Source organism: Vigna umbellata, chromosome 1, assembly GCF_029865625.1.
Source record: "Vigna umbellata cultivar VRB3 chromosome 1, Vumbellata_1.0, whole genome shotgun sequence".
NCBI lineage: Eukaryota > Viridiplantae > Streptophyta > Magnoliopsida > Fabales > Fabaceae > Vigna > Vigna umbellata.
The window spans coordinates 85,351,856-85,365,060 of NC_142165.1; the positions used below are offsets into that span (position 1 = coordinate 85,351,856).

The 13,205-nt window shown below is 32.0% G+C and overlaps 1 protein-coding gene across 1 annotated transcript; it reads left to right on the forward strand.

Moving 5' to 3' along the window:
* The first annotated feature begins 10,270 nt into the window (after positions 1–10,270).
* LOC124844667 (thioredoxin reductase NTRB-like) lies at positions 10,271–12,933 on the forward strand. Its single transcript, XM_047321645.2, has 2 exons — positions 10,271–11,733; positions 12,680–12,933. Exons 1-2 carry the CDS (start codon positions 10,563–10,565, stop codon positions 12,748–12,750), a joined length of 1,242 nt encoding a protein of 413 aa, XP_047177601.1. The 5' UTR covers positions 10,271–10,562; the 3' UTR covers positions 12,751–12,933.
* The last annotated feature ends 272 nt before the right edge of the window (positions 12,934–13,205 follow it).

The following is a 13,205-nucleotide window of genomic DNA, read 5'->3' on the forward strand; positions in this document are numbered from 1 at the left end:
CTCGTGTCCTTGGGCGGTGTTCTTGTGCGACGATTTCTTGCGTTTTGCACTCCTCTAATTCCCTCCACTACGTTTTTAAAATCATCCAATACAAGAAAAACGTACAATACATTCTCTTCAACTAAAATATAAAGTTGTAAACTCGAATTACCATGAGCCTGGAGCAACTCAAGAGGCCTCAAGCGAAAAAAGATCCAATCAAATACGACAATGTTTTAGACGTCTGACCTATAGGGTCTGACGTCTCATTAACGTCACCCATATAAACGTCGGACAACGATCAGATGTTAAAAGCTCAAAATAACAGACGTCTAAAGCCCTTTCTGCACTAGTGACTGGAGGTTATTAGTGTGACTATTACATCATGCAATGGATGAGGACCATTGTGCAATGTAGTATTAATAGAGTTTAGGATAATGTACTATGTTATAATCCACTAATATAGTTATAAAATAATTTATTACTTGCACATGGAGTTATCATAACTTCAATTCATTTCTTGTAGGTTTTTAACGACACAACCATTGGACTCAAATACATTAGCTTACGTACAAACAATATGGGCAAAACATTTTGTTAACATATATAACATTTTAAGATAATTGGTAAGTTAGAACATAATAGTTCATAGAACTATTATACTTTGTTTAGAACATTAGCATTTTGTTTTATATCTATTGAATTGTTTAAAGTTACAAAATGTATTTGTGTTTTGAAAATTTGTGCGAGATTGTGGATTATGTACAAATTGAGAACATTTATTTTTTCTTAACAAAATGTCACTTTTAACAATGGTTATAGCCATAATCGTTTTTTTTGTATAATTATCGATTATTCTAACTTACAATAGCGATTGAATTGACAATAACTGTATAACTGTCGATCAAAGTTTGTTTTAATAGTCAATATAAGTCCTTTCTATCGTTGTGAATTATTTATATTTATACTTCTAATCAACATTAAATGATATTAATCTTAATTAATAGAATTTTTTTTAATACTCTGTAATATATATATATATATATATATATATATATATATATATATATATATATATATATATATATATATATATATATATATATGAAGATGTATCAAAAATATTCTTTTATTTGAATTTTTTATGTATTTTTTTTAATTTCATCTTTATTAGGGTAAACTTTATGATAAAGATCAAACATGTCACTAACACAAAATTGATCTATTATGTTTGCCTATTTATGTATGAGCCATAGGAAACAAACATAAAAAGTGATTGGTGTCATATTTGTAATTAATTGCTCAATAGTAACATACATTAATTTTTATATTAACCACTAAGGCAACAAACAATAATATTGAGTTCTCTAAAACCCTATAAAACATGCTCCACTCCTCACAATACTACGCATGAGCTTTTTTTTAACAAAACTCACACCTTACAACAACGACGACGAAGGTGTTTTCTCCTAATTTACACGAACCATGGTGGTACTTCCACCCAACAGTAGTGGAGGTGACGTGCACCATGATGGTGTTTTTACTCAATTGTAGGGTTGAGGCGAAGTGAGCTAATGTTTCTCTATTTTGTTACCAAAAGCTTGGTTTTGCACTTTCATTGTACATTTTCTCTCATAATTTTTGCTTTATATTAGATGTTTTATGTTAAGTAATAGTAAAGTGAAAAGTCAAAATATATCGTTTTTCCAAAAGACTCACATTTATTTAGAAAAACTATGATTATTTACTAATTAAGGTTAAAAACTTTAAAATAATTCAAAATATTGATTTTTAATAAAATAATTCAAAATTTTAGAAATAAATTAAATTTATGAAATTAACTATGCAGTAGAGACTTTATCGAGGTTGGATTTCATGTTCCAATTCAATGTTAAAACACTAAACAATATAAACCAAACTTTTACTCTAACATTTCTGTCATAAGCTAAAAAGCCCTAATTCCTTAGAGGTAAGTCTAAACCTTATTAATAAAAACCTTAATAATAAAACCTTAATCCCTTGTTTTTACCAAAAGTTCGCATTAAATTCATATGTTTATAATGACTAGTTAATTAAAATCTATGTCTAAAGGCAAAATCTATTAGATATTTTATCCCAATAAAGGTTCTAAATGATTTTCCAATAATAAAAAACCAACAAATAAGCAATCAATAACCATGCAATTAAGAACAAGAACATAACAAAAACTTAATGGAAAAAATATATTGAATAGTAGAAATAAAAAAAGTGAAGATATCAAATCCCATTGAATAAGGGAATTAGTTATTCTTAGACATTCTAAGCACTAGAAAAGGGATAGATGATGAAAATAATGGTGATGATGAGTGACTCTAGTCTCCAGAATGTGCCTCTGTTGTCTCTCCCTTAAGGTTAGTTTCCTATTCTCCAAAAGATTCTTTTTCTAATTTGTGGCACATTCTATTTAATGATGTTTACAATGCGTAGGTCGTTGAGAAAGTTGGAGTCGTTGGGCGACATGATCCTTCTCATTGAGCGAATTGGGCTGCCTCACTAGGCGAATTGGCCCAAATTGACTTGGCTTGAAAATTTGTATTTGAATGCATTGTAACTAGTAATCCTTGATATATTCTTCAATCTTCTATGATTTTCACTTATCTACACAATATTTCACAAATAAAATTCAAATACTTGTCTTTTCCAAAAAAAACTAATAAATCTTTAATTATTTAAGAAATAATAATAAAAATAAAAGATAAAAATAAACATAATAAAAATAATGATAATGAAAATTATCATGATATATGATATTTTTGGAATCTATTGGATTATATAACAAGTCTACTTATTTAAGAGTTTATCTGACACTTTAGGAATACAAGAGAGGATGATCGCTAAATCAAGGAGAGGGTGTGTGAGAGAGAAAATATATTAATCTCTTTTCTCTTAAGCTAGTTTTGCTTAAACAATGTAATGTTTCTTAATTTATCTATTGAAGGGAACAAGGTCACTCAAATGAGATAAATTCACTCGAATGAGATAAATTGGGTGAAATAATAGGCATATTATGATATGTTTAATTAATGAGATGCATGTGTAATTTATTATGTGTGTGCATATACATGATAATTATGAGATGGATAATGTTATATTTATTAAGACATATTATGTGTGAATAGTTGAATGATATTATGGTCTAATGTGACCTGTATATGTTGGTATCTAGTACAGTAAGACCCTTTTATGAGTATGTAATGTGATAAGGGATGTTTGAAATGTTATTGTAATATCAAAAGTCATAATATTAAGTACAAAAAATCACTATATAAAAGAGATACATGGTTATTATCGAAAGATTAAGATAAAAGATAATAAGAAACTAGAGGTTTATACACCATGTTTGTTGTAAAGTTACATTCAATTTCATATATTATCTGGTTAAAAAAAATTTAAACAAAAATCATGTACTAAATTAATTCGAACTCAATATTAAGCATTGAGAAAAGGCTTAACACACTTTAAAGTTGTAAGTGTTAAATTTTAAAAGATAAATTTGATATAAAAATGGATGAAATAAGATTAAGATATATAGATCCTAAATATTATGTGAAAGGAAAACAAAAAAATATGAGACATAATAGTTATATTCATTACTAATAATTTACATACCATGCAAGAATTTAATTGAAAATTTGAAAATACTTCCACAAAAGGACACTAAATAAAAAAGTTTGTAAACCAAATTGAAAATAGCACTGGGATAACGTATTATAATGTCATGGTTTCTTTTAAGAAAATAAACTTTTAGTTAAGAATGTCACATGTTACAACTTGAGCTACCGGACACCGAGAAGCCATATACCACAGAAATATATATTTTAATTTTAACAAACTTCTTTTAATAGAAAAAAGAAAAAACAAAGTAACTTCTTTTACCTAAGAAACTTTTTAGTAATTTTGTTACTTTTATGAACTAAAAAGATATATATATTATCAGAAAAAAAAAATCAAATAGATGTGATTGGAGCAGGCAATTCCAGTCCTGAGTGTGCTGTGGTAGAGATTATTAAACCTAAAGTTATTGAGGTTGGTAGGAGGGAGAAAATTAAAGAGATAAATTTTGAACGAGAACTGTGGGACGCTGCTATCCCTTCAGAATGATTAGTGCATCTTTTGTCAGGACACTGTAGTGAGTGATTAAAGCTATCAAACATCTGAGTGAAGTTCGTTATTAAGTAAGTTTTCCATGGAATACAGAGAAAGCCTTGGAAGTTCACGAATCCCTAGTGCGAAAAAGCTACCAAGTAGCCACCCTATAATCATAAAAACCCAACAAACAAGTCAAACTTTGCTACACTGACAAAGCTAAAACTGTCACAATTAAAAATAGAAAAAGTTCACAGTAACTCAGTTTTGGATTTTCACTAGTTCATCAACAACCACTGCTATCCTCTTTAGTCACCAACTTTGAAAAAGAATTGGGGACATTTTCTCCTTTCTTGCTCCCCTTGTCCCCTCTGGTCCTACCACACCAATCAATGATTCAACACCGTGATGTTCATCGTCCCCTTCTATATCTGAATACATACAAATTATCTCTAGTTTAGTCACGGTCATATATGCCACCCGTTATTCACTCACACCCCAAAAAACCTTTGTCTTTGCAGCACAAGTTCCATAACAGTCCAAAGCTATCTCATTTTCTTCTTGTCTTCACACCACACCCATCATTACCTCACCATTTTCATAAAGGCACCCTTCAACCTTATATACTTGTATGTATCGTATGTGTCTGTTGTAGCTGCTTTCCAACAATAAAAACATGGGTCACATGAGCTACAACAGAGTCAGCAGTGGCAGGAAGGTATCCAGGTGTAGAGGATTTAGATTGAACCCCAGAAAGCTTTACGTTCTCAGACTACGCAAAAGGTTCAACTTCTTTCTCAGGCTCTTTGATAGTTGCAAACTGTCTTACGGTGAGGTTATTCAGCTGCTGAAGAAAGTGGTTTGCAGAAAAGGTTGCTTCAAAAGAAACAACAGTAGCACATGTTTGGTAAGGCAGGAAAAACTCAATGACTGTCGGATGGGATCTTGTGGTAGGTCCAATTCTTTCTATGCAGAAGCCATTGCAGATTGCTTGGAGTTCATCAAACGAACATCTATTTCATCTATGGACCAAAGTCAAGACCCTATGAACCACGTTCAAGATAGAAAGTAGAAACTCATCACTGCTTTTTTCGTAGACAGAATATATATCTATATTATATATCTTTATATTAGTTAGTTCATCTGCGGAATTATCGGCTTTGCTTCCTGATTTGTTGGTGTTTATTAAGATTTTTATGCATTCCTTTGTTTGTTTATTTTTTTTTCTTTTGCATCTCTGTAGGATTGCATGAAAAATAGAGCCATTGCACTCCCTGTGAATATTTCATCTCTAGTTTTGCATCCGAAATGGATCATTCTCTGTACAAATGTTTGAGAAATGTCAGAAAGTTTAATGTGTAGTTTAATTTGGAAACCTTGTTGAATGCAAGCGTGTTGAATTTTCTTCTTTGTGGTGGCAAATTGCAGGGGAGATTCCTGAGTTTGGATTACTACCTAACACGACATTAATTTTTTGACTAATTAAGCATAAAGTAATTAAAGGGAAAGTGTTGTTGACGATGGAGAGGGGAATAATCATATCTTTGAATTTATAAATTGTTTCATTGTTATTATTCTATGTATACGGTTGGAAGTCCACGTTACCAAATTATAATTATAAGTGGCTGGTTTTGTGAAGTTAATTTTACTTGACCGTTTAGAAAAAAGAAAACATTTTTCATGAATGTTGTATATGATTTCAACCATACAGAAAAAATTAATTAGTTCTTTAATCTAATTTTCTCATTGAATAGTTTACGATACAAATCCAATATAATTTAATAATCAGTGAACTATCAATTAAACATTTTAATTTTAACACATTTTACAGTTTTTGTAAAAAGAACGTATATTTTACGATATAAATAAATATTGGAAATATATTATGTACTGTCTAGTTTTTGTTTCCCCCACACCGGTAAGTCTGGTTTTCATATTTTAATATTGAATATCATTACATAAATGTAAAAGAAAATACAAAACTTAAAAACAATACATCCCTCTATGCTGTGTTGGCGCTGGGGACATGACATGATGTCACAGTATATCACGACAAAGGAAAAATATAATGGATCGCTAAAACTAGGTTAGAATTAGATATAAGTTGATTTATTCTTTAAAAAATCATCTAAATCTTACGAAACTTACCTACACTTCAATATTAACCTTGATTAAGGGGATTTTAATGTTCTTAATTTCTTATCTCAGATCCCAAAACGATTAATTGCACTAAGAAAACTTAGGCTGTGTTCGCATGAACCGAATTTACTGTTCATGCGAATTTGCGAGCGAAGAATTCAGCTCGTTATGCGTTCGGTTAGAGTGAAATGCGCGGACGGATTTGCAATGAAACGCGGGATGGTTGTACTGTTCAGTCACCCGCGGTTGTGAAGAGATTTGCGCGGATTGTGAGCGAAATGTCGAGTGTGCCCTCGGTTAAGAAACGCTGGAAACGCGTAACCGGTTACATGTTCGCGTAACCGGTTACGCGTTTGCGTAACAGGTTACGCGTTCGCGTAACTGGTTACCCGTTCGCGTAACCGGTTACGAGTTCGCGTAACCGGTTACGAGTTCACGTAACAGGTTACGCGTTCGTGTAACCGGTTACGCGTTCGCATAACCGTTATGCGATTTCCTTTTTTTTTTCAAGTTTTTTTTATAATTATTTTAATATTAATAAAATTAGATATATTATATTTTTTAATTTATTTTTAATAAATTGATTATTATATTTTCTAATTTTTTTTAATAAATTGATTATTATATTTTCTAATTTATTAAAAAAAATTGATTATTTAGTTTTTTTAATTTTTAAACATTAATTTTATAAATTATTCATAATTTTTTTTCTTTATAAACATTTTTACAATTAAATATAACATTTATAAATAACATTTTATAACTAGGGACATTTTGGTAATCTTTAATTTATATCAATTAAACTAATTTTTAAAATCTATCACATCAATCAATTTGAAATGACTGTCATATTTGTCTCAACATGGAAGACTACAAATCTAATTATCTTGCATTTTTAATAACCAAATGGGAGATAAGTTGTATTACTGAGGGAGTTTCATATTATTTTTAGTAAATTTGAAATTTTTAACACACTTCTCAACATATCTGAAAAATATAATAAGCTTAAGGTCTAAGTATTTATTTAATTATTATTTTTGACCTAAAATGTTAAATTAGTTTTTTCAGTTTTTGTGTGTGTTAATTTGTTCCTTATTTATGAAAAAAAAATGATACAATTTGATCTTTTACGTTAGTGTTGTATAAACGATATTAAAACCATCAATTTGTGATTTTTTCTTTGGATTTTTATTTTATTTTATTTTTTGAAATTTTTTTCATGTCATTTCAAAGTTGTCAGTGACCCTATAAATGTGAGTGACACTAACACTGTAATGTAATGTGACCTGATAAAATATCAATTTTGTGTTTATATTTGTTTTCTTATTTAATTTAGTTTTAATTTTGGTTAAAATGGAGTAATATTGTTTCTCATCAAGTTAGAACAAAAATTATTCTTTTTTTATATTATGTTGATTTTTTTCTAAAATTAACATTTTTATTAAATATTTCTAAAAATATTTTTAAACTAACTTTAAAATTTATACCAAAGTGAAACTAGGAGATAATTTTTGAAAAGGACAAAAATTATAAAAAAATAACATCGTTTATATCGTACTAATGAAAATAATCAAATTACACCATTTTTTACAAATCAAAACCTAATTGACACGAAAAAAATTAGAAGACCAACCTCACTAGTTAACAAAGAGATAAGACAACAATTATTTTTGATAATTGACAACGATTTCTGAACAAAGATGTATTAAGATGAGATAAAAGATGAGGATTTTTAACATCAGCTATGAACCGAAACAAAAAGATTTACATTTTTCTGGTTAAAAAAGATCAAATGCTAAACCGCAAAAGAAAACTGGGCTTTTAACACAAGTTCTAAGCCCAACTGATATCATAAACCTTATTAGATTTTAAATAATTAATTACTTGAAATATTTATACCTTTATATAAAAAGATTTTAAGTATCTATAGCAATAAATGGTGTAGGACAAATACAATGATGAAATGAATAATTAAATCTAACTTGAAATATTTATACCTTCATGTAAATGATTTATTTTTGGGTATCCACATTTGTTATGCAATTTTATTCTATAAAAGAATCAAATTAAAGAGTAATCACTTTATCAATTTTATCCTTTAAGTAACTATTTTTTTTAATTTAACTATTTTTTCAATTTTATTATTTTTTAAAATTTAACCATTTTAATTATAAAATTACCTATAAAATAAATAAAAAATATTTACAAAAAATTTATAAAAATTATTCATATTTATAATAAACTTATAAATATTATTTTTTATTATCATAAAAAAAATCCACATGCACATGAGTTAAGTATGTGTTTTAACTAGTGAATTATAATATATTCTAATATCATATTAAAATAGAAAAAAATAAGTTTAGCTCAATTTTAGTAAACTAGGTTAATAAGGTAAAATTTACTTTTATTTACTATAATTTAATATAATATTTAGTTAACGTGAGATCTTTCATTATTACATTTATAAAAAAAATCCATTAATTTCTAAACTAGATTAATAAAGTAAAATTTGTTGTTGTTTATTTATTACAACTTAATCTAATTTTTAATGAATATGAAATTTCGCACAGATATTATTAAACTTAAAAGAAAATCCATTATTTTTGTAGATTTAACTTAGGCGTGGGTGAGAACAGGAGGGGGTTGCGACGAGGCAGGTGGGTTTAATGTTAGTTCCTCCACCAGAAAACAAGGGTGGCCAACTGGTTTGTGAGGAGGGAACATGTGTCAGGCTTCACCTATTTATACGACCAACATCATATGTCAGCTTCAAAACAATGGTTTTAAACCTCTGTAATTACATAACATGGACAAAAATTAATAAAGTCTGATTTTAAGCACTGATTTTGATATGCAATCCCAATCTCCCGTGTTAATAGTACACAACGTTGAAACGTAATACTAGTGTATATAAATGCATACTTATTTTGATGATGCTATCTTGACTATATTTAACAACCATATTTTCACCTATTTAGAATTGTATCTCTTTGTTGTATTAACTATTTATTCAAATAAAAAATAATTGTTTATTTGTATGCATTCATGTTTGGTGGATGAGCTACGGAACAGAAAGTGCTGAGTTGAGCCGTAATAAAACAAGGTGGTGCAAATAGAATTTGTAATGGATACAAAGAGTAATAGTTGTTCAGAACAAAATATTTTGTGGCCCAATGGAGCTTGTGTAGAATGAAAACCATGGAAGCACTGCTGGCTGTTGCTCCTTCCACCACCACCCTATACTTCTTCACCTCCCCACATTATTTTAAATATAATTATATCCTTAAGTTAAAAAGATTTTTACTTTTACCCTATTTTAAATAATTTGAACCCTAATTTTACTTTCCATTTACGTTTCACCTCCCCACCTCCCGCACTTCCATTCCTTTTTCTTTCCAGTTTTTTTTGGTTTGATAGCTTCCATTGCCGCCGTGGTGTGAAGAAGCGTCGTCGCTGTGGTGTGAAGGAACATCGAGGAGCATCCAGAGCATCAACCAGCATGAGGAAGTATACATCAACGGATGTCCCCAAATAAAACAAACTATAAAATAAAAAACGTAACCTTTAAACGGAGGTGACATCCTTCAACGGATGTCAACATCCGTGGAAGGATGTCACCTCCGTTTACGTTTTTTATTTTAGGGTTTTATTTCAAGGTTTATTCGAATACGAGAAGCACGACACACACTGCACCATTCCACGCACTGCACCACTCCACGCACTGCACCACGAGAACGACACTGTACCACGAGAGGGAGACTGCTTGATAATTCTTTCCACCACCACTAACCTTTGCAACTTATAATATCTCACAACAACGAAAGAAAGAGAGGAAGAAATATAAGGTTAAAATGAAAAAGAAAAATATTTTACTCATGGGACTATAATAGGTTATTAATGAAATAGGTTGTGAACGAGTAAAATTAAAAAATAATAATCTTAAAAATAAAATTTTACTGAAACAAAATAGTAAAAAAGAAGTCAAGGAAGAAAAGTACGGTGGTGAAGGTAGCAACACCCCAGCAGTGCTTCATTTGGAATAACGGAATAGCTTACAGACCCAACTAGAAAAAAAGAACAAGTAAGGCTTCCCATACGTGAAATGCCAAACAAAGGACAACCAAACCAACACACATTCTTTTCGTTATCGTTACAGATTTTCTAAAGAAACGTAGTTTGTTACCCTTTCCGAGCTCTTGCATTTGTTTGAGTTGCCACATTGTTCAAATTACGAAACGTATCTGTATACAGGAATGACCTCTCTACACTAAGGAAAAGAGAAAAACGCGATTCGCGAAAATCAATCAAGGACAGTAATGGGTATTTTCCCAAACACGTTCTTCACCAAAGCCCGCAACATCATAGGCTTTGGGCTCGCTTCCACCGCTGCCGCAGCCACAATCGCGGCCTCCAATTCCAACGTCTCTTCTTCTTCTTCTTCGTCCTCTTCTTCTTTTACTTCATCTTCTTCTTCTGCTTCTTCTTCTCCTTCATCTACCGCCTCTTCCGCCTCTTCGTCCATTGCCGGCGATACTTCTTCCTCCTCCGATGGCGAAATCGTCCCCCGGAAAATACTGAAAACGAAGCTTTGCATCATCGGAAGCGGGCCGGCGGCGCACACAGCCGCCATTTACGCTGCTCGAGCGGAGCTGAAGCCGGTCCTCTTCGAAGGATGGATGGCGAACGGCGTCGCTCCTGGCGGCCAGCTAACCACCACCACCGACGTTGAGAACTTTCCGGGATTTCCGGCTGGCATCCTCGGCGCCGAGCTCATGGACCGCTGTCGCGAGCAGTCGCAGCGCTTCGGCGCCGAGATCGTCACGGAGACCGTGACGACAGTGGACTTCTCCGAACGGCCGCTTAGGGTTTTCGCCGACTCCACCACCGTGGAAGCTGAATCCGTCATCATCGCCACAGGCGCAGTCGCTAAGCGGCTGAATTTCGATGGCGCGGGTGACGGACCCGACGGGTTCTGGAACCGTGGGATATCGGCGTGCGCCGTGTGTGACGGTGCCGCGCCGATATTCCGGGCCAGACCTCTGGCGGTTATCGGTGGCGGAGATTCTGCTATGGAGGAAGCTAGCTTCCTCACCAAGTTTGGTTCCAAGGTGTATGTAATTCATAGAAGGGACAAGTTTAAGGCTTCTAAGATCATGCAGGGGAAGCTGATGAATAATCCCAAAGTTGAGGTGTTATGGAATTCAATAGTGGTTGGGGCTTATGGGGATAATAAGGGTAGGGTTCTTGGTGGGGTTAAGGTGAAGAACGTGGTGACTGGGGTTGTGTCTGATTTGAAAGTTTCTGGTTTGTTCTTTGCAATTGGGCATGAGCCTGCCACGAAATTCTTGGATGGTCAACTTGAATTAGACTCTGATGGGTACATTGTGACCAAACCTGGCACCACAAAGACTAGTGTTGATGGGGTTTTTGCTGCTGGTGATGTGCAGGATAAAAAGTATAGGCAAGCTATTACTGCAGCTGGAACAGGTAATTCTTGTGTATTTTCAAATATATTAGATTGTTTTGTTCTGTGATAGATATGGATTAATGTGTTGTCAGATTCCTTGTTTTGAAACTGGCTTTTTTGAATTTGGTGGCCATGTTCTCTATCAGTTCCATTAAACATCCTTTTCAAGCAAATTAGAGTATGAACAGGTTATGTTATTATTAGGGTTATATTTTCTTGGTTTTGAAACTGTCATGGATTTCACGTTTTCTCCATGTTCTCAACATTTTCTAATTTTATTTGGAAATGGCATTTGGTAGAATCACCACATTTTGAATATTTTTCGACATACTTTCTGATTATTCAGTGTTCCCACCTTCTTGTAATCCTCGTTTTCCCACCTTTTGTAATTTATTAGAGAGATCCAATAGAGAGGCCTGACAATTTAGGTGTTGTTATATTCTTTAGTATGCTCACCTTCACTTCAGTTATATAGACTATATGATAATAGTAGTATTTCTATCAACAATGTTCTGCTAGAACTTTAAGTCGTATTGATTGTAAATAAATTCTTCAGTTTTATTTTCTTCCATTTCTGAATTGGGAGTTAGTACTTGATGTAAGACAGAATACAGAATTAAAATAAGTTACAGAAAGAGTACGCTTACTATTTGGACAAAGCAACTGAAGCTTAAATTTGAGTAGTCGTTGACTTATATTTGGTTCTGAACTCAGTTTGGGATTAGTCATTGATCTATTCTGATAGAAAAAAACTGAAGGGAACGTATTTCACCTTTATATTTGATTTTTTTGAACTAGAAGTGTCATAAAAGTGATTGCACTGTTTATGGTTTTGACTGTTTGTTGGTCATAGAACGTAAAAAGTGTCACAATTACAGTATGGCGCATAACACAATCAGAATCAGATATAATCCAGCAAAAGTTATACTATGCGAAAGGATAACGGAAATGTTATTATTGATGCAGGGTGTATGGCAGCGTTGGATGCAGAACATTTCTTGCAAGAGATAGGTTTGCAGGATGGTAGGAGAGTTTAACGTTGTAGCTGGAGTTCAGAAAGTGAAGGCTTTTCTTTCTCCTGATAAGTTAACATCTTTATCTGTACGTATGATACTCATCAATTGATTGCAGAGACAAGCAGACTAACATGATTTTCTAAGCTATTGCGTCTCTGTTGTGACTTCATGACAAATATAATAAAATTTAAGCGTGTAATGCAAGTTTTATTTGTTTAGATAAGATCGTTTAAGTAAATTCTATTTTGAAGTTTAACATGATGTTTAAACGAAATAATGTTAAAACGTTTTGAAACATCTAGGATAAGAAGCATTAGACACTACAACTTAACTATACTAAATGTTATAAGAAACTTTAACCGACCGTCTAATCTAGAGAGCATATAACACAAGGTTAACCATCTAAGATAGTTGCTAAACGGTTTAGAACAATGTAAGTTACTCAAACAGAGAGTTTCTAAACAATAGTACACGTG